The 23,339-nt window shown below is 35.1% G+C and overlaps 1 protein-coding gene across 5 annotated transcripts in view; it reads right to left on the bottom strand.

Moving 5' to 3' along the window:
• Nucleotides 1–23,339, bottom strand: part of TOX3 (TOX high mobility group box family member 3) — a 125,736-nt gene that overhangs the window by 9,868 nt on the left and 92,529 nt on the right. For all 5 annotated transcript variants that reach the window (XM_072632197.1, XM_072632201.1, XM_072632200.1 and 2 more), the window contains exons 4-6: nucleotides 6,800–7,069; nucleotides 3,071–3,298; nucleotides 1,321–1,401 (exon numbers count right to left, since the gene is read on the bottom strand). In XM_072632197.1, the coding sequence (XP_072488298.1) occupies nucleotides 1,321–1,401; nucleotides 3,071–3,298; nucleotides 6,800–7,069 (579 nt within the window). The remainder of the gene's footprint in view (nucleotides 1–1,320; nucleotides 1,402–3,070; nucleotides 3,299–6,799; nucleotides 7,070–23,339) is intronic.

The following is a 23,339-nucleotide window of genomic DNA, read 5'->3' on the forward strand; positions in this document are numbered from 1 at the left end:
AATCTGCAGCTGTGTAAAGTCTTAACAGTGAAAGTTACTTATACAGATGATATCATAGGACTAGAAAAAAGAAAAGAGACATATACAAACGCACAATACTTTATAGTCTATTGGATTTTTTTATGTATGCAAAAGGAGTATATTTGTAACCATTTTGTAGCACTCTGTGCAAGATTTTACTATTTTTTAGAAATTGTAGAAGCAGTATTATTTAGCAAAAAGACCACTTGGGTTAGGGTCAGAAGACCTGGGGTCAAGTCCTACTTGCAACATTTACTAACTTTAAGACTATAGCCAAGGTGTTGATCTTCGAGCATCAGTTTCCTCATCTGTAAAATGGGGATAATAATTCTTACCCTGGCATACTCAGAAGGTTGGTTTGAGAAAAGTGCTTTGTGCACCATACAGTGCTATATAAATGTGAGCTATTATTACAGTAGTTTATCATTGCTTTATCTTTGCTTTTATGACATATTGTGGGTCATATTTATGATTTATTTGGTGTCAAGTCCTTGGTCAGGAGCACAATCCCAAATTAATAACATTGCTCCTATGGGAAATTACAATCCACTTCGTGTTGATCTGCTTTATGATACCATTTCCAGGAAACAGAGCCTGCCTGCACTTAGATACTTTGTACTTAAAAATGAGGGTTTTTACATGGATTCAGTTTTCCCATTTCTTTGGCAAGTGTATTTTGTTTCCTTCTAACAGAAAGAAAAAATTTCCAAGTAGTCATTTTTCTGAAGTAATTTTTTAAACTTGTGTATATGTTCATACGTATATAAGTAAAATATGTACCTATGTACTTCTACACTTATAGGCATAGATGTAGGTTGTACGTATATATGTGTATTTATGTACTTATTTGTGTTCATCAGTATAATTTTCAATTATTCATTTGAATATTCAAAAATATTGATTTATCATATATAATAAAATTCCATTTCAAAGTCAGTTCTTTAAAACTGGCAGTCGTACTACTCCTGTAGTTGGCCTTATATCAAATATAAGTTCTTCAAGGACAGAATCTCTCTTTGCATCCTTAGTGCTTAGCACAGAGTCTGGGATAGAATAGGACTGATTAATTTAATTCAGGAATTTTCTATTTGTATACATCATACCTCTATTATTGTAAAGCTATGACTTCTTATATTAAAACATTATATGTATGTGTATCTATATGTATATACATCAAATCTTAGGGGAGTTACATTTAAATGTAAGATACTAGAGAACAGCTTCCAATATTATGACTAAATTCTTAGAACAATCATTTCTTAACTTGAGCTAATATCTAATTCAAGTTAGCACCCTTACCTTGGAAACGAGACTTGCTCGATAAGCAGCGAGTGCCTTTAGGTATTCTTTCTTGGCAGCCTCAGTTTTTCTTTTATATACCTATTAAAACACAACAATGAATATCACCTTTAGCATCTCTATTCCTCACTAAAAATAAGCAAGTTAGGTCACAATAAAAAGCACAGAAAGGGCTGGCCTCTTTGGCTTCGATTTTAAAATGTTAGAAAAGACAACCTACCTAGATATGAGTATATTCTCCACTACTACTACATAAGGAGAAAAGATTTTCAAGTTTCTAATTAAAGGTTAAATCACACACACACACACACACACACACACACACACACACACACACGTGTGTATGTATCGTCCATATTACTGCCTTTTCTAGTTCGACTTCACTAGTTTTCGAAGGCAATAAATCAAAAATACAGATTACTGTAAATAATTTCACTAGTTATTTTTCCTCATCAATATTTTTCTTTCTTTTTCCAGAGAGCTCTCTTACCTATTCCAAATCATATTGTAAACCCAACAGAAAAAATGAATGAAACGAATGGAAGAAAATGAAAAAAATATATGAGGCAATTTCAATCTTGGTTTTCTTTGAAAAGATTGTAAATAGGATTTGAAGAAACTGGAGAAAATGAAGTGATATTTCATGAGTGTGGCTATTGAACCATGCATATAAAAATCCATAATATTCAATGTACCTGCACTTTAGGAAAGCAAAATGTTAATGTTTACTCTAGAATCCTTGTATGAGGCTAAAAATATCATTGTACTCCCAATCATACTGTTTAAGTTCGATATAGTAGTTTGAAAGCCTTTTGGGATTTATTTATAATTCTAGGAACCAGAACCAATAATCTATGGAAATTAATTTTTATTTTGGCTAACTGGTAAAATCTCCCCTCAGTCTTCACTATCCTAACCAAGCAAGTTTTACAAATTGCATTCATGTTTTTTTAAATCAAATCACGAGTTCTCCACTCTTCATTTCAGAAACAATGACTCCATTTTATCTCTAATAGGGGTCGATTTTTCTGTCAATATGTAAGTATTAAGGATAATTGGAGTTCCATGCATGTAGTAAGGGGAGGACAGACATCCAAGGACTTCATTCATTCCTCTGTTTGTGCATAGGAGGAACATGCTCATGAAGGGGAGAATAAACCCCTAAGGAAGTATTTCCTACCAACATAGTTAATCTCTGAAAGCCTATCATACAGTGGAGCTCTAATGCAATTTCAAATGCCTGGCTACTATAATGAGACATGCAGAGTTAGCTTCAAAGTTTGGAAACCAACCAGGGTAGTACAAAGGTTCAGAAAGATGATCAATGAAAAGGCAAGCATGATGTACCTAAGCTTTTTCTAGTGTAACTTTCAACAAAGAAAAAACCCCACATTATTTAAAAAGAAAAGGTTATTATCAAAAGTTGATGCTTTGGGCCACTGAAGTTCACTCTTACCTTCCTTGAGTTCTGAATACTCATCCTTGAAGCTAATAGAAAAAAAAATCTATAATGCTCAGAGAACAGGAGGATGATTATCCCCCTCATACACAAAGGCAATTATAAGAAGCAACCATATTATCATAAGTTGTTTACCTGGAAAGATAAAGACTCTGTTAAATATACCATTTGCCCTTTGGTGCTGTTACAGGGGAGGGCTTTGTGTACCATCACATGTAACCATAAAGCATGACGTCAAGATGGACTCACATCGATAGTTTTAATTCATTTCCATGAGATAGCTTTCATTACCTGTTTTTGTTCTTCACCCAGGCTATCCCACATTGATGCCACTATCTTTGAGACCTCTCCAAAGGTTGCATTGGGGTTTTGACCTTTAATTGCAGCTTGTGTGTCTCTGAAGAAGAGGGCATATGCTGACACTGGTTTCTGTGGCTCATTGGGATCTTTCTTTTTCTTTTTCTTTGGAGTTTTGGGCTTCTTGCCAGAATCTGGAGCAGCTCTTTTCTCTCCAATGGCCTACAAAGCATTAAAAAAATTATTGCTTAAAATATATCCACATGGATTGCAGCAAGATTTAGGTCTACAATTGTCCTTTTAAAGTTCTGTTAAATCATCAACAGATGAGCCACCGTGAGCAAAAGGGAAAATATGTTTATCTAAAACTGCTAAACTGCTATCTAAAAGTGTCAAGTAACACTTTTAAATGAGACTCAAACTTAGTAGTACATATCCTTAAGAGCCATCATAATAAAATGTACCAATGTCCTATATGATATTGTGTGTATACTATACTACAAATGAACGTACAGTGTGTTTTGCTAATGTTAGGCTTTAATAGCAAAAGTTTAATGATTTATAAAATACTGGCCATCTTCCAATATTTTAAACAACTCGTCATTAGTGTGTATGAACAGTTTAGAAATGCGATTGTTGAGGCTGATTTCATGAGAATGTCACTTTGCCAATGGGCCTCTCTAAATTCTAAGTGGGTATTAGCTGCAATGACTAAAACTTTCACAATGAATTAAAGGTCATCTTTTACTTCTAGAAAAATGTTAACTTTTTCAGAATATAGCAAGTAATGTGAAAATGTCAGAACTATTTTAAACATAGCAAGAAAAAGAACTGATACTCTATAAAATGAAAAACCTGTAAAAAAGTAATAATTGATACTTAAATTTTTAAAAAACACTAATGATACTTATTATGTGTTAAGCAAGCCCTAGAATATGAATTCCACTATCAAAATTTTCAATAACAGTTCATTTTCTCTACTCCTCCTCATTCCCACAGTGTGAAGCTCTAAAAGTTTCAAAGGTACTTATTAAAGCATTACAAACACCTTAAATTAATATAACTTCCCTTGCCAAATCCACATACTCCACACACTTCAAAGCCTTTTGCATATGATTTCATTTCATTTATCCACATAATGTCCCTGTCAGAAGGTGGGGGGGCAGCTTTTTATAACCTGTGTTTTATCCACTAAACTATGCTTCCTCCCCTACTGATTCCATTAGCTGCACTGAAGATCTGTTAAAGCCTGACAGAAACTTTGTAAAAAGCCAAATTTTGCTAAAATAAAAATTAACTCTAGCTGAGGTCAGTATTGGATCAGAGATTAAAGATCCTGTCTTAGATCTCCACCACCAGCCATTCAGTTCATTACATTTCATATCTTTCCAGAGAAGCATTATCTTCTGAATGAAAATCATATGGAATATTTTCCCAATTACTAAAATTCCTAAAGAGACAAAGTAGCATTAATATTTTTTTGAGAGCTCCAACACTGTGATAAGAAACCAGTTAAAGATACATGCACTCATCATGAAATTATTCCCAGATAAGCTCAATCTTTATAGGAGTTGAGCTACTAACTACAATGGTCTCCTCATTTTATAAAAGTAGCTCCCATGCTGTGTGTGCTTCCTTAAAGACAGAAATGAATAAATTTCTGAAGGTTTTTGTTTCTTCTCATGTTGTCCTCTAGTGCTTCTCAAAAATGAAGAGATAGTCTTTAATTGTGAGTAAGTCTTTAATTGTGACTAATGAATTTGAACTCACAAAGGATGATTATTAACTTAAGGTGAAACTAGATACAAAACCCAGATTCTCTTTGAGAGAAGAATCTGTTTTTCCTAGGAGCAAATCTGATACGGTATCTAGTATCAGGGTTAATAATAATCCAATCAACATCACCCCCCAAGAAAGGAAGTCTCCCAATCCAAGCTATTAGAAACATGGTCCAGTTGTGACAATAATATCTGATTATTTAAAAATTAAACAGATGAATACTGACTATCTTTGGTATTTTATATGTGTGATAAACCTGAGGACCTTGGGACTAGAGGACATCCCTGAAAGAATTACCCTTTTCAGATCTGGAACTCCAGATCTGCAATCCTACTGACCTGATTGGTGAATGCCACATGTAGTTCACTGTATCTGTGTGGTTCTGGCCATACTTTACCTCATGCCACAGCAATCTTCTCTCAAGCTGCTCTACTGGTCACTATGTGTACCCTCTGCCACCCACACTCTACCCCCTAAAACACACATTCTGATTTTCAGTTCTGGAACCATATTCAAATTAATACTACCATTGCTATCTACCATCTACACCTGTAAGGTTCTACTCAGTATCTCTATGATTTCAAAACAAAATACTCCCTGCCATTTCCCTATAGGTGCTGTTTTCCTCATTAGAATAGTACTTCTTGTGGGCAGTGGTTGTTTCTGCTTCTGTATTTCAATCGCCAGTGTTTAACACAATTCTAGGTACACAACAACTTAATAAGTGTTTTTTCTTTCACTCATTTATTCAGTCAGTCTGTCATTCAATAAGTTTGGTTCCAAATAAGAGGTGTTTGACTGCAGTTGTGGAGCACTATAGCTAATATCAGATTTGGCTGATGTGTTGGTGGATTTTGCTTAACGTTTTTCCTTCTTTAAATCTATTATGGTTTTTTTGTGGTGGTTGTTGTTTTAAACCATCAAGTTTAAGTGATAGGAGTAGAAGGAAGGAGGGTTAGGTCGGAAAATGTAGGTGATGTTAAAAAAATAATGTATCAATTTATAAAAGGAAAATGTCATTTATGTCTACATAGTGCTATAGAACAAATAGAAGGTGTCCCAAAATCTAAATGCAGTGTTAGGCTTTAATGGCTTAAAATTAAATTAAACTTCATTAAGGCTTTTGGCACACCTGGTATAACTGATATTCACAAAGTCAGAATAAAAATATCAAAGTGCTATTTACTAAGAGATAAATAGCCAAAAAAGAACACACCACTTTCAAATGCCTTGTTTAGTCTTTCAAATGCTCATATTGGTTAAAAAAAATATTCAGATACTCCTAGAACTGAAAGGAACTTTAAATGTTTAATCTGTTGTTGTTCAGTTGTGTCTAACTCTTTGTGACCCCATTTGGATTTTTCTTGGCAAAAATAATGGAATGATTTGCTATCCAACTCATTTTACAGATGAGGAAACTGAGACGAACAGGGTTAAGTGATTTGCTCAGGGTCACACTATTAGTAAGTGTCTAAGGCTGGATTTGAACTCATGAAGATTCTCTGACTCCAGGTCTTACACTCTATCCACTGTGCCACCTAGCTCCCCTTAAATATTATCTAGAATAAATCTTTCATTTCATATTTGGAAAAACTAAGACTGAGAGACATTAAAGTCTCATAAACTATTAAATGCCAGTTCCAAGGGCAAAACCAGGATTTCTAAGATTCCCAGTCCAGGGATGTTTTCCCTCCACAATTAAAAAAAATAGCAACTGCACATTTATATAATTTCCGAGTCCATTGGTCCCTTATAGGTGTTACTTTCTCTATAAATAGACAATATGCAGTTCCACAGAATAACATCAAGAATGGAATTCACAAAGGTGATCATGGAATACTCTCATATTTTCTATGAAGACCAAGTACAGATGACTAGTGGCACAGATTGAAACATATCCAGTAAAATGAAAATCAGTAACCAAGATGCTGCTGCTGAACTTACTCTGTTTGACTCATCTGCATCCTCTTCATTGATAGAGCTTGATGGGGAAGGAGTTGCTGATTTGCTTGCAGGAGGTGAAGGAGATGTGTGAGGCATAGTGGCACCCCCTAAATTTAATCCCAGCTGGGCACTGAGCTGAGATTGGTTAATGGTTGTGAGCTGGGCAGCAGGCATAATTCCAGAACGAGCAGCATCCGTCATATGGACAATAGACCTCATGATCAAGGAGTGATCCTGGCGATATGGAGACACTTGTGTGTGACCATGATCCTATGAGGAAGCAAATAAAAGCAGACTGATTTTCTGCAAATATCAAACTATTCCCTATGTTAGAAGTTTTTTTAAATTCTGAATTCTTGAACAAGTTTTACCTGTTCCAGTATGTTTTTAAACCTGTTTTAAATTATTAAGTATAAGGACACATTACCACAGACTTGAAATAAAGAATCTGTGGAAACAAAAGGACAAAGAAGTCAGATCTCATTTATTTCATTAAGAAACTATCTACACATTGCTTATAGGAGTAAGTCCTTTTATCCCCCCACCCCCACCCCCCAAAAAAGGGAAAGAACCAGATCATAAATGAATTTCTGCCCTGTTTCCTCAGGGACTAGGAGGTTTTCACAAAAACCAGACATCTGTAGAGAAATAGTTCTCAACAATGGAAGATTTAAAATGCTTGCCCTGATTTGAGGTGATCCTCAATGCAATCTTGTAGGCAGAAAAATAAATGTTCAAGGCCCTCAAAAGTAGAGGCCACACTAGGCAAAGCCATAGCTCACAAAAGAATCAATTCATGAGAAGACATACTTCAAATGCCTTGAAAGGATGAAGGGAATGCTACTGTCAACTTGACAGTTCTCCCCCCAGGGATGGATAGCCTTGGAAGTCTTAGTAGGATCTCTTGTACACGCCCCACACTAGGATCTTTAGTCCCGCTTTGATTCTGGTTTACATTTATCCCCAGAGCTGTAAATTTTTGCAATGTCTTATCGTGGGATTAAAGAACTGGAGCTGGAAAGGACCTTTGACGTCATCTAGTCCAACTGCCTCATTTTGCAGAATTTAAAACTAGGTTTTCTGACTCAAACCCCAGCAATGATGCTGCCTCTTCTTACCACACAAGGGGGATGACAGGCCTGTGGTCAACCAAGTAGAGGCCACCCTTGATAATCTGGATATTTAGAAGAGTCCAGCAACCACTTACATCTGCTTCTCTCGTTTTCCCCATTCCTTATATATATCCACCTGCAACTGACTCCTTATTCAGATGCACTACTCAGAACCATTATTATGGCTTCATTATGCTACTGATAAACACTCTAGCAAGCAGTTTGCTAGTATTCTGTCCTCAGTGGCAAGCTCCTAATTCTTCAACATGCCTATCACGTCAATAATAACTTTTAGAACCAATTTGGTGTTCTAATTTATTGAGACTATTAAAACAGGACTGTTCAAGGAAATATATAAAACTAGGCTCCAATCAAGATCATAAGCATACATTAAGAACCACTACAGTCCCATTGGATCCCATCCTACATAGTAAGTTCTGGCATTTATAGTCATTGCAAAACATCAAACTATCTGCATAAATATTATGTAGCTGGCTAATTATCTTCTTTCCATTAATGTTGGCAAGTGCACAATAGGTTTAATACCAATTAAACCGCTGATGTCATTTTGAGCTTTACTTGTCTATATGACATTTGATATCATTACTATAATCCAAATCAGTCTCTTAGACTTTAACACGAGACAAATTAATATCAATCTCAAGAAAAATAATAGTAGATAGAAGAACTTAAAGCAAATCTTAAACCATGCTAACATATTAAAAATGATAGTGGTCCTTTGTAATAAAATAGAAACAGTGAGAGTTGACATTAATCAAGGTTTACACAATGCTTCACACATTATTTCACTGGATTTTCACAACAACCCTGTAAGGTAGGAAAAATCTGTGCACTTGACATAATTTTATAGTTCATGGGATCACAGATCTAGAGCTGTAAGAGCCCTGAGAGACCATGTAGTCCAGTCCCCTCATTTTGCAGAAGAAACTAGGGAGGGGAAGGGAAATGACAGGCCCACACTCATTCAAGTAATTAACAACAGAAGTGGAATTTGAATCTACATCCTCTGATTCCACAGCTGGTATTCTTTTCATCACCTACTAAGGATGAGGATATAGCCCTGTAATTAACAGAGTCATATAATTAATCAGAGGCAAAATTCAAATACCAGTCTCATAACAAAGCATAATGGCATAAGAATGTAAAGTCTTCTGAAAACCAGTTTGGAGATGGGTGAGTTATATCAGTTTTCCACAGGAGATGGTCCTAGGCTTAACAAGTGCCTCACTGTAAGTAACATGTGAAGATTACTGTCCTTAGCTTGCAAAGCCAATTAAGCTGCTAATAAATCATCATTCTCACTAAGTTCATTCTTCTCTTAGCTCCATGCATTCTAGTCTCTCTTTCTACATTATGGTATTTTAATTTACTGAAGTAAAACAAATTTCCTCCTAAAAGCAAATATTATCTCTTCTTACTTTTAAATTTTTTCAAAGTTCAATTGGAATATGAAACTAATTATTCAACTTATTCACCAGAAGTTCTCAGGTTCTCTAGCTCAATAACCTATGGTGAATTTATACAGAAAAATAACAAATTCATTGTGTATCACTTTTCCATAGTGGGATTCTCTCTTATCAGACTTCATTTAATTATGTCATTGCTATAAATTCAAATTCAGAACAAAAATAGATCAAATTAGAATATCAAGACCCAATTTCCATTACATTATAATTTTCAACCTAGAAAATTTTATTATATAAAACCATACCTATAAAAGCAAATGAGAATTTAAATACTCTTCTCATTCTTAAAATTTTAGAAAGGAAAATGACTTTAGATATGCATTGATTTCCCACATGAAAAGGAAAATTCTTCTCATATACTTATTTAAACAATCTACATAATCTTTCACAATTAATCTCCTTGTGCTAGCCAGACAAGAAGATGAATCAGGTGAACTCTTTCTTTCAAGCTAAGTTTCATAAAAATTAAAGTGCCAATTTTAAGGAAACAATGAATTCTTTTTCTCCAAGGCCTTTTGCACAAAGCATCTTCCTAAAGAAGGGAACACAATCTTCTTTATTTTTATTACTATTTTCAAAAAAAATTAAAATTTTATCTCCATCTTTTGTTTTTACATCAAATTCATTTCTGAATATACCCCTCCCATCTTCCCAGTAGAGTAAGTAATCCTTGCCTTGTAACAAAGAATAAAAAAGGGGTTGGGGGGGAAAGCAATTCAGCAAAACTAAGCAACCTAGCCAAGTCTGACAGTACAATGTTCCACACCCATAATCCCACACTCAAAGAAGGGAGAGAGGTACAGTTTCCCATCTCTTCTCTGGGGTCATAGCCATCCATTATGATTTTGACACATCTGGCTTAATTTTTCAATGACTTTTTCTTAATATTCATATGGTTTTAATAACCTTGTATTTTATTTTCCTAACTCTGTTTACTTCCCTCTGCAGTGGTTTCTTTAAATCTTCCTATGCCTCTCTGAAGTGATCACATTCATGACTAACCCAGAAATTTGTTTTGCATAACTATACATGTTTGTATTAGGTTTTGCTTTTCTTATCTTCTCTTGGTGTGGGGAGGGAAGAGGAAGGAGAGGATAATCTGCAACAAAGAAAAGAAAATCTATGTGCTTTAAAATGTTTTTAACTGGAAATCATCTTATTTCTTATGCCACAGCAATAATATAAAATTGCTTTTATGTATCTAATCAATGGGCATTATTACTGTTTCCAGTACTTTGTTATTATAAAAAATGCCACTATGATTATTCTGATGTATGTGGAACTTTTCTTTCTGTTTTTGATCTGCTTTGTGTATACTGCCTAGCATCAGTATGTCAGAGTCAAAGGAACAGAATTTTAGAAAACAGTGACTTCTAAACCAAATTAACTACTAAATCATGAGTAAACATATATCCAAGCAGCAACCTCATACATGTTTCATAAAACAACCCAGGCACAAACATCTGCAAAATGATTTAACACTGAATCATAAAATCTTTTAAAACGCTCTTCTGCATTTTGTATGAAGGCAGATTTCTCAAGCATTGTACATCGAAAAAAAATTTAAGCAAAAAGTTGGCAACTGTCTATTTACCATCCTGATATGGGGAGTTTCTGCTTCCGGAAGGAGGAATGTCAGGGCTTGCCCCACTTAGTGTCTTTCTTTTCCTTGGTAAAGCATTGTACCAATAACAGTGATAAAAACAATAGTAACACAGCTCTAGTCAGGTCCAAAAAGAGAAGACTGAGCACCAACCAAAAAAAAAAAAAAGAAAGAAAGAAAAAGAAACCTGGGGAAAGATACAGAGATCCTTATGTACCAAGAGGCTCTAGATCATGAAGTTCATAATCTAATCATGAAGTTCATAGGAAATGGAGTCACCAGAAGAGGGGTGGCAATTAAACTTCTTCCACATTCTCAGTCTACCCTGTTCCTAGACCTGGAAACCAAAATTAGCCTTGATGTTTGTTCTCTCGCTCTCCTGAACTAAAGTGATATATCCTGCTCCCATCATGTCACAGAATTGTTCTTCTGCCTATTAAAATTGGGTGACATCTACTGAAGTTTGGAGACACTCAGAGAGAGAGCAGAGATGGCTGACTGGATAGAAATCTCACCCTAGCTAGGATATTTCCCAAACACTCCTTAGAGGTCTATGAGCACTCATCTGGTCCATCATGAGAACAGTCTTTAAAAAGTAAGAAACGATAGTAATTAAAATAGGAAAATGAGAAAGGTAAAGGATGAAAAGAGCCAAGAGCCATAGGTAGACTTATGAAAAGAGCCTGATGTCAAGAAAATTTTTCTTACAATTAGAGCTGCCCATAAATAGTAAGGGATGCCTTAGGAGGTAGTGGGTTCCTTCATATTGGAGGCCTTCAAACAGAGGCTAGATGAACATTTGTCTAATATATTATAATGGGGATTCTTTTAGGAGGTATGAGATGGACTGAGGTCCCTTTCAACTCTGAGATTCTGTGATTTTTTTAAGGAAAGCCTGTAGCATCATTCATGATGGCATTATAAGTATGCACTAGAAAAGCAAGAATGCTGACTCTACCAAATCTTCTAGTCAGACCTCAGTGTTCCCAGAATGTTCAGTAATAGATGATCAAAATACTCTGGCTCCAATCCTTCCTTGAGGGTGGTATATTAGAGTTTATTCCTGCCAGGTTAAGCACCTCCCTAATTAGTTTGCACTCAACATCTCAACACTGAATAAAACTTATCAAGGAAGCCATGAACTGACAAATACTTCTCCCACAATGCTTTGGCTATTCTTGAAGCCTTCCAGTTACTAGTTTGAGACATCTATGTATACTGAATGAAGGGGTCCTTCACCAGTAGGATGTCACTTGTACTCTCATGCAATATTAGTATCCAATGGGAACAATGTTGTTTAATGTTCTCTGGAAAGGGGAGATAAATTTTCCTTACTGTTTGGGCTCTGAGTATAAGCTCATTCTGCATTTTCCCTTTTATATTGGGGGGGGGGGGGAAGGGTCATGGCAGGGAATAAATAAGGAAGCAAAAAACAACATCTATTATCATCTATTACTTTGTAAAAGAACCAAAAAATTTCCGTCCCACACAGATAAGTTATACATAAACCAGTGAGCTTTTATCAAGACACAGTTCCCACATACAACAGAGCTTGGCTAAGGTGGCTCACCTAAAGGGAGGGATCAGAGGGTCACAAGATCTAGCACTAGAAGGGACCTGAGAGGCCATCTAAGTTCAACACCCTCAATTCATAGTTTAGGAAAATGAGATCTGGGGAGGCTGTGACTTGCCCAAAGTCCCATGAATAGTATCACAGGGCTGATTTGAATGTAGGAACTCTGATTCCATAGTCAGTGATCTTCACATTGTACCAGAGTCACTGGAGGAAAAGGGATGTAAAGCAAAGAACTCAACCAGGTCTCCATGACCAGAGAGGCTAGTCCCTGGCATTAGGCTATAGTAGTTAGAGAAAAGGGAATCCCTGATGGTTCACCACAGAGGCTGAACCTTGGACCTAGCACACTCAAGTTCCGTTAACCTCTTTGCCTCTCTTCTTTGTCAATATATATGCCATTGGAGTCAAAAGAGAAACTTGTCTATCCTTATGGGTCATGGATTTTACAAACATATTCTGACTTTGGGCCCATGCATCATTAGTAGTTGGAACAAAGATATGATCTCTGCTCATGAAATCTTAGATGAAGAATAGGCGTATAAAGTGTCTACACAAGACTACTTAAGGCATATAAAGTGTCTACATAAGACTACTTTCTGCACACAAAAATGTGCAGAAAAAATTTGCAGGAAGCTCCATTGTTGGGTAATTTTGGCAGCATTCTGTCACAAGAGAACCTAAGTTCCTTCAGTTTCTAATTCTAACTTTTGAGCAAGGAGAGTGGTGCCATACTCCGATCTGACCTACAGATCCAAAAAGCATTTGGTCTATTGACTGTATGGTTTGTTGTCCTTTCAGTATGTCCTTCTAGTTCCATTATTCTTTGAAGCTATTTCATTTTTATCCAGTTCCATAAAAAAGAATTAGTGCTTTATGTAATGGTTACTGTAATATACATGACAAATAAAGAGAATATGATGTAGGAACATTTAGAACTTCAATTTCATTGGTTCATACGTCTGTTTATTTTATAGTACCTTCCCATGAAATTCTTGTGGCTCACTCTTGGGGTCAGTCTGATTCAAAATTATACTGCCCATAGCATCTGGAAGTCATTCAGAATCTCTCTAGAAGGGTATCACTTTCTGCATATGAAAGTGGTCATTTTACTTGACATCCAGTTTTTAATTTCATTAAAGGAAAAACATGTTATAAAACAGAAAGTAGAGATAATTGAAACAGGTTTTTAAAAGATTTGTTAGTTATTACCAGGAAATAAACTTCCTCTGAAAAAACTTTCCAAATATGTTCTATAGTTACATAAAAGAGATTTTAAAAAATCTTTAATCTCAAAAAACCAGAAAATCAAAACATTATTTACAAATGACTTTAATACTTGTTATTTTGCATGACTGTTATTTTACTGAAATTAAATTTTCTTGACTCATGCTGACCCCCAAATCTAATTTTATATACAAGCCTATGAATTCATGAGTCTTTCTCTTTTGAATCTGCACAAACTTACTATGTTTCACTCTAAATTGGGGCATTTGATTTCTTCAGTTGGAACATTTAAAGGCTACTAAATAAATTGAAAAAAAAAAAAACAATGAGGGTTTATATCTAGGCTTTCCTCCATTTAAACTCTATTACATTATTACATTAGCATGACATTCAGAAAACCACATGAAGTTTACTATTATTTTTTGTTTCATAGGAAACATCTACTTCTATTTAATATATTACTTTTTATCAATAAGGAAACATTTTCAAATCTAACGATGTCAGAGGCTCTCTCTTTTCATACTAGCTTTTCCTAATTGTTTTTACTAGACTTCTCTATTGTCTTTCACCTCATGAACACTGATCAATGATTTCACTGTTGTGCGTTATTCAAGAATTTAACCACTCCTCTTTTCCTCATCCATAGATAATGAGTTATCATTTTCTGCTAGTGTTTTAAAAACAGAACTACTGCCAATTAATTCTTTACTACTTCCTGATCTTCAAAGATTCTTTCTTCACTATATTACCTCACTTTATCCTCACAACTATCAATCAGTCAATATTTATTAAGTGCCTATTATGTACCAGAAACTATCCTAAGAAATGGGAATACAAAAAGAAGCAAAAGGCAATCCCTGCTCTCAAAGAATGCACAATCTACTGGAAGAGAAAACATGCAAACAAATATAGACAGCGCAAATTATACACAGGATATATAAACGATTAACAGAGAGAAGGCACTAGAATTAAACGGAGGTGGAAAAGGCTTCCTGTAGAGGGTGACATTTTAGTTGGGACTTAAAGGAAGCCAGGGAGATCAGTGTGGAAGGACAAAGGAGAGCCCTCCAGGCAGGGGGAAGAGCCAGAGGAAATACCTAGACCTGAGATGAAATGCCTTGTTTTTGTAACAGCAAGGAAGCCAGTGTGAATAAATCAAAAATACATGTCAGGGAGTAAGACATAAGGTGACTTGAAAGGTCAAAGGCAGCTAAGTTATGAAGGACTTTGAATGTCAAACAGAACATTTTGCATTTAATCTTCAAGGCAACAGGAAGTCAATGCAGTTTGTTGGGTAGGAGGGTGACATGGTCAGACTTGCACCAATCACATTGGTGGCTGAATGGGGGACAGGTTGGAGGGGGGAGAGAATTGCGGCAGGCAGACCAATCAGCAGGCTATTGCAACAGTCCAGGCATGAGGTGATAAAGGCCTGAACCAGAAGTGGTGGCGGTGTCAGAAGAAAGAAAAGGGCATGTATGAGAGATGTTTCAGAGGTAAAATCAATAGACTTTGGCAACAGTTTGGATATGAGGAGAGAGAGATAGCGAGCAATTGAGGACAATGCCTAGTTTATCAGTCTAAGGGACTAAGAGGATGGTGCTGCCCTCTGCAATAAAAATGAAGGGGGTGGAGGGGTGAAGGTTTCAGGGAGGAAGATAATGAGTTCTGTTTTAGACAGAGTTTAAGATACCTGAGATGTCTGAAGGCAGCTGGAGATGCAAAATCAGCAAGATCAACAAAGATTGGGACAAGAAAAGTAGATTTGAGAATCATCAACCTTGAGATAATAATTATATCCATGGAAGCTGATGAGAACATCAGGTAAAGTAGTACAGAGGGAGAAAAGAAGAGGGTCCAGGATAAAACTTGGAGGGAGAGGTCATGATCTTGAGGAGGATCCAGAAAAGGAAACTCAGAAGAAATAATCAGATATAGAGAAGGAGAACCAGAAGAGAATGGTGTCCCAAAAACCAGATAGCAGAGTCAAGCAGGAGAGGTTGATCAATAGTATCAAAAGCTAAAGAAAAGTCAAGGAGAATGAGGATAGAGCAAAGTCCACTGGATTTGGCAACTAAAAGATCATCAGTAACTTTGGAGAGAACAGTTTTGGTCAAAAGATAGAATCAGAGGTCAGATTGTAAGGAGTTAAGAATAATAAAAAATAATGCCTAACATTTGTATAGTACTTTAAGACAGTTTACAAATATTGTCTCATTTCATCCTCAAAACAACCCTGGGAGGTAAATGCCATCATTATCTCCATTTCACAAACGAGGAAATTCTCTGAGAGAGACAAAAGTTAAGTGATTTGTCTAGATTCATGTAAGTAACTGTCTAAGATCAGACTGGGATTCAAATCTGCCTGATGTTAGGTCCAGTACTGCATCAAGTCAAGTAAGAATTATTATTATTCCTATTTTAAAGAAGAGGCAATTGAGAATGAGAGTAGTTAAGTTACCCAGTAAATATCTGAGCAAGAATTTAAACTCAGGTCTTCACTTCAAGTTCAGAACTCTTACCCACGATACTACTAACTTAGTTTAAATTTCACTTAATTAATTACTGGTATCAGTACAGATATTTTAAAAGGAGATAAAACCATAACTTAAATAATGTCTATCATTATATTTTCTAAAACTAAAATCTATAAGATTGTAGACTTTCCTGTCATGGTCAAGGAATAAAGCTCAATTTCCTCAATTTCCCAGTATTAGAGAGCTATCTCATTTTTCAAAGATATACATGTATATATATGTATGTGTGTGTACATATACACACACATATATATATGTATGTGTGTGTACATATACACACACATATATATATGTATGTGTGTGTACATATACACACACATACATATATATGTATATATTTTAAATTTCCTCCTCTTCCAACTCTTCCTATTACTGTTTCTACTTTCTCTTCCATCAATGCTGCCCTTCTCCCATCTGTTGTTTACTCTCCTCCGCTGTGTGCCTTAATATCCACATTCCTGCTCTCCAGCACCTATGGGTTCTAGTTGGTTGAGTTTACCAATCAAATTAGCCTTCTTTTTAACCTTCATATTCAGGCACATAGCCTGTAGATACCTCAGACTCAAAAGATGAAGCAGCTGTTCTTTGAACTTTACATTCTTGGCTCTTTTTTGGCTAATAAGCTCTCTCCAACTTCTGGCAATTTGAGGGTTTACTGTATTTCTGATTGCTAAATGGTTCCTGTTGACTACATGCAAGACAATCAATTGATAAGCATTCAGTGAGTTATGCTGTAAATGGCTTCCTAGATAGACTTAAAGGGATGGTTCTGTAAAACTGCCTAAAATCACCATTCATAAATATGAGTATATTCATTATTAGTCCATGGTCACTATATTTATACAGCGATAAGGACTAGGATAAGGGTTATACCTGTACTTCCATTGGTGTAGGAAGTTCCTGGTAAAGAATTTCAATCAGTGCAGGTTTGCAACTCCTCTGCAACTTAAATCTCTATTGCATACAGCTTACTTTTAAAATACATACATATAATTCAACATAATTTAAATATAACTCAACATAATTTAAAAGTTGTCCTTGTCTGTTTTCTTCTTAACTTCCTTTAGTTTTCTTCTGCACACTTTAAAAATGATTCAGTGTCTTTACTTTATGTCTTCTCTTTTTTATTTGTTTGCTTTCTAGATTTATTTATCCCTAGTTCCCCTTCCTCTCTAAATCTTCTCCTTTCCCTACATAAAGAAAAACAAAATCCAGTCAGGGGTGTGCTGGAACCAGCTCAAACTGGTTAGAGAGACTTTGCTATTAAATTTTAAGTGTGAGCACTTAAACCTCAAAAATAGGCAAACTACAAATTAAAGCTTGATTTCTTGTTTTGTTTATTGTCCAGATATTTAAGAAAACGCAATTAATGTGGATTATGCTTTAAAGTGCGTTATTTTATATTTACCAGCAGACCCCTGACTAACAAAAACAGAAAAGCAAAACAGATCTACTCATTTGCCATGTCCAAATACTTGCCATGTGATGATTTTTATAACCATGCCAATTTGATAGGTTCAAGACAGAGCTTTGGAATTATTTTAATTTTTGTTTTTCTAATTATTAGTGATTTGGAGGCTTTTCACATATGGTCCCATGATTGTTTGAATTTCTTCCTAAGTGCTTGTTCATATTCTTTGAGCATTTATCTCCTGGAGAATGGCTCTCATTCTCACATATTTGAATCATTTCCTTGAACATTTTAAATGTCAGTCAAAGAATTTTGCTGCAAATCCTCTCCCCCAGTTAACTTTCCCTTCTAATTTTAACTGTACTGATTTTGGTTGTGCACAGCCTTCTCAATTTTATAGAAAGAAAACTGTCCATTTTATCTTCTGTGCTTTTCTCCATGCCCTGTCTGGTTATTAAATGATCCCTTGTCCTTAGACGTGAAATTTATTTGTTTATGATGTAACTTCTTATTAACTCTGTGATTTTTCCATTTGGAGTTTATTGTGTTATATGGTGTCAGATTTTGACTGAAACCAAATTTCAACCAAACCATTTTCCAAGTTAATACTTCTACTACCTAAGTGACATCAGCAGAAATGTGGAAATATGGTAGCATTGTTGTTTGTCTAAACTTATAATCTGAACTTAGACCATGAGGGGCCAGGATTACTGGTGGTGAGAGATACTATACTTGGTCAAAATGGAAACCACTCACTTGTTCCTTTAGACAGGCTCAGGAGATTCTAGAACCCTCCAATAGTCAACACTAGGCCAACAGTGAAAAAAAATACTACTTCAAAAATAATTTACTAACACCAAGAATGCACAGAAGAAAAGAAAAAAATGCAGAAAAAGAAGGCACTAGAATCTTCTAAGCCATCTTTGAACTATACGATTTTAAGAATAGCCCATGCATATTTCCTATTGAGTAGTTTTGCTAAAGAATTTACACTGAACCTGATATTATTTAGTCTGATTTTTCAGTCAGCCTTTCTTACATAATTTAAATAGTTGATAGTACTGTCTAACTCTTTTTTGTTGACCTCAAAGTTTGCTTTGTTTTTTTAAACTTGCAATTGATGGAGCTATATTTGCTTAGATAATTTGCCATTATTTTCTGAACTGATTGCTTTTAAAATATGGTAGATAAAGTTTGGGATACAGCGTTATTTGGCAACAAATTACATATTACATATTTTTATATCTAATACAATTCAATTAAATATTAAATACCTAGTATGTGCAAAGCAACAAGCTGGATACAAAGACAAACCAAAAAGTAATGTAGCCAGGAAGATTGTCTGTAGCAGATTATAAAGGGTTTTAATAACCTTATTGAGATGTTTGCATTTTATCCTAGGAGCACTGAGAAACAACTGAAGATGGCTGAGCCTCATACTTTGAAATGTTAATTTGACAGCTGTGAAGACCAGGAGTCCAACTACAAGTCTGTTGTAGTAGTCTAGTTGGGAAGTAAAAGGGTCTGAATTCATCCATTTGATAAGAAAGGAGGAAATGAAAGTTAAGGGATGTTATAAAGGAGAAACGGACAAGATTTGATACCTGTCTTGAAATGGAGATAAAGAATTGGAAGAATTAATGATTACTCCAAGTTGTGTACCTGGGAAAGCTATTGGAAGGTAGTGCTCTTAATAGAAAGAGAGACATTTAGAGGAAGAACAATTTGGGGGAAATGGAGGTTGAGTTCTGCGTAGGACATGCTGAGTTTGAAATGCCTATGGTATATCCATCTAAAACTATCTGAAGGTAGTGAGTGATGCATGTCTGGGGATCAAGAGAGATATTAGGGATATGTATGTAGATATAGTAGCCATCTTGACACAAATGACAACTGAGCCCATGCGAGTTGACGATATTACAAAGAGAGGATATAAGAGGAGATGAGAAGCTGTTTTTTTTCTTTTAGCCATCCCTATGAAGACTCCTGAAATGGTCATAACCAAACCTTAGAACTCAGGAATCATGAGCAGTTTTAGACAAAGCAACTAGGGACTCAAAACTTTTATTCTTGTCTTGGACATACTCCACACTCTAATTGTATGTGTTTCAGCTAAACTGTAGGCTATAAATTGTAGACAATACAAGATGAGAAAAGGGGGTTTGGAGATAATGCCTAGACCTGTGATTTCTTTGGTATAGGGAATGCTTTGTTGACTTGATTTGATTTTATGTTCTCCCCTAGGGATTAGCATTCTTCTTGCTGGTTCTGGAGTCTCTACTTTTCTATGGTCCAGTAGGATGTAACTTTTAAATTTGAGGAGATTAGGTTGGTTGTGAAAATTAGAAAAGGATTCTCATATGACAGTCATAATGGAAGTGTATGATATAATGCTTACTGAAATTTTATTCAGATAATATGGAGACTACTGGTGACGAGAAAATGTATAGATAATGAGATCTGAGAAATCTGTAGCTCCTCTCACTTGAAGAAATATGTATTTATAGAGTATCTACATTGTGCCCAGCATCTGTGCTAAGCATTATGGGACATAAAAAAGTCTGAATATGTGATCCCTGCTTGCAAATCTGAATGTCAAAGGTTCATCATTTCTGGGTTCTTTTAGCTTCAAAGGTAATCCAAATTAAATAGATAGATTTGTCTAAGAAATCTTTTCCCTTTCATCTATTTTGGTAGATTTTTATTAATATCTATAATATGCATTTGAACACAGTGTGGCCACTGGAATTTATTTCACAAATGTTGCATGCCACCTAAATCCATGACTTTAAGGAATTTTAAGATTAATTATATTCATGTAATTACAATTTCAACTAATGAAAAATATATAATACTGAATACTGAAAAGTGTTAGCTCCCTTCTCTGATTCTTCTCTGTTCAATTTAATTCATGTCTAAAACCTCTAGCATTCTAAGCTTGCTTTCCTTCCTGTGTAGTCACCATAGAAGTAATATGCCTTTATTTTTTTCCCTACCAGAAATTAGAGACAGGAAATTTTTGGTGAAGTCCCTTCATTAAAGGAACTCTTTACTTTTCTAGGGTTTGACCTTTTAAGGGTATAGTATAGGACCTACCTTATTTAATTTCTCTCACTTAAAAAAAATACATATGGCAGTCACTTAAAGGTATTTTCATTCATTTATGTGAATATTCTTCCTGAACTTATTTTTATAATGAAGTTTACTATGTTAAAATATACTTCTAATTATACTTTGAATTTATGATACTGGAATTATTAAACAATGACAATGTGTTTGATAATAAATTTTAGCATCCTATTAGAATGCAGATGATATAGAAAAAGTCACAGATGGAAATGGACAAGAATAATTTTCATTATATTTTTTTCAATCAATATTTCTTAGTAAGTTGAAGTAGGGAATATATAAGGACTAATATATAGGGACTAATAAATTAGGGGTCATTCAAGAGAATTTTAGAAATGTTAGGACATGAGATATAATAAAGTTCACCCCTATTATATTACAGATGAGCTGACTAAAGCCTGGAGATGTTAAATGACTTGCTCTGGGTCACCTAATGGATTAGAATCAGAGCTGAGACCAGAATATAATTTGTTACATCCCAGTCCAGTTTTCTTTCTACTAGATCACACTATCACTCATTGGATGAATTTTCCTTGAGTTATAAAAACTGGGAAACTATATGGTATAAGTAGTCCCAGAGCCAAGAAAACCTGGATTCATGGTCTGCCTTTTACACACACTGGCTGGGCATGTCATTTATCCATCTATGATTTAGGCAACTATAAGTGGCAGGTGGAAGCAATTTCCTCCTCTTGGAGTTGTCTATACTAATGAAATCACAAGTCCTATCAAGTCCCTATCCTTAAAAAATAATTACTTAGCATAAGTATGTTCAAGTAATTATATATGTGAAATGCAACCCAGTAGTTTAATATTTAACTTAAGAGTTCATATAACCTAGCAGTAATGGTAAAATGTCATATCTTTCATAAATCAGTAAGTATTTAAGTAACTATTATACCTAAGATATAAAACAAGCTACCATTCTGTAGTAATAGCGTGTACAGGTTATTTAAATAAATCTTATACATCACAAAATATATACACATGTAAAATCAAAGTAAATCACACATATACCAGTTTTCTGGAAAACAATTTCTCCTGATGAAAATAAACTCTTTTCTTAACAATGAAAAAAATGAATAATTAAGATTTGGCCCTTTACTTGTCTAGCAGCCACCTATAAAATCATATTCACATGTAATTTTAAATCATTATGGTGTCAATTCATGTTTTACCTTATTAAAACTAAGTCCCAAATGATTATCTTTTATACATTCCACTGTTGAAGTCATTCAACAACCTTGACGCTGATATCAAAGTACTTTTTTAATATTTAACTTTTAATATTTCCTTTTTCTGAATTTTACTCTTTTTACATTGTTAGAAGTTCATAAGGCAGAATACAAATAGAAGCAACAAGCTGGATATTACTGCACTTCCTACCAAAATGGCATCCATTCTTTCATACAGGCCCTTCTAGCACGACACAAGAGATCAATCAGTGAGCAACTACTTTTCCAAACAATTTTAGAGTTCTTTTTTCCCTACAGAGTATTTTCTCTACTGGATTTAGCTAAAATCTAGTTGTATTACATTTATTTTTAGTCTCTATAATCAATTTGAAGGCTAGAACTGCTTTCAAAAAAAAAGTTTTTCCAACATTAAAGGACAGATTTTTCAAAAGGGGTTTAATTGTCAGATTAAATCTATGTGGTTATAGTCAACAATTCAAGCCATCAGATATCAATTACGCATCTGTTAAGAACACAATTTAGTGCGAGACACTTGGAATACAAAGACAAAAATATAACATGCCTGTCCTCAAGGTGCTTACACAGAGACAATGAAATGAAAAGTAAGATGGGGGAAGGAGGAGAAAAAGGAAGTGGAGAGAGAAAGAAAGAGAGAGAGCAAGAGAGCGAGACAGCGAGAGCAAGAGCGAGAGCGAGAGCGAGAGCGAGAGCGAGAGCGAGAGAGACAGAGAGAGAGAGAGAGAGAGAGAGAGAGAGAGAGAGAGAGAGAGAGAGAGAGAGAGAGAGAGAGAGAGAGAGAGAGAATGAGTGTTCCGGGAACTGTATGGGGGTCAGGAAAGGCCTCGCATGTGAAACTATAGCTGAGCTATACTTATGTTTTGAAGGGATCTAGGGATTCTACTGGGTGCAAAGTAAGAGAAAATAAATTCTAGATATGAACAAAACCTCAAAAACAATCAAATAGGTTATTTTATAAATCACCTATCACATAAAAGAAGCATTGTGGGTATCGTATAAGCCTGGTCTGAACCAAGAAAACATGAGTTTACATGTTTCTCCGTGCTCTCCGAACCTCTCCGTGCTCCCAGACAAGATTATATTATTACCTAAGATTATAAATTAGTGATGTGTTATCTGATAACAGCTCTTTGAGGACAGGAACTGTTCCATTTTTGGTCTTTGTGGTAGTCCCAATTCTGCCCAGCACATAGTAAGTACTTAAAAATGCCTTATTCAGTGACTTATGAGTTTCAGAGTAGAGGGAA

Source organism: Notamacropus eugenii, chromosome 1, assembly GCF_028372415.1.
Source record: "Notamacropus eugenii isolate mMacEug1 chromosome 1, mMacEug1.pri_v2, whole genome shotgun sequence".
NCBI lineage: Eukaryota > Metazoa > Chordata > Mammalia > Diprotodontia > Macropodidae > Notamacropus > Notamacropus eugenii.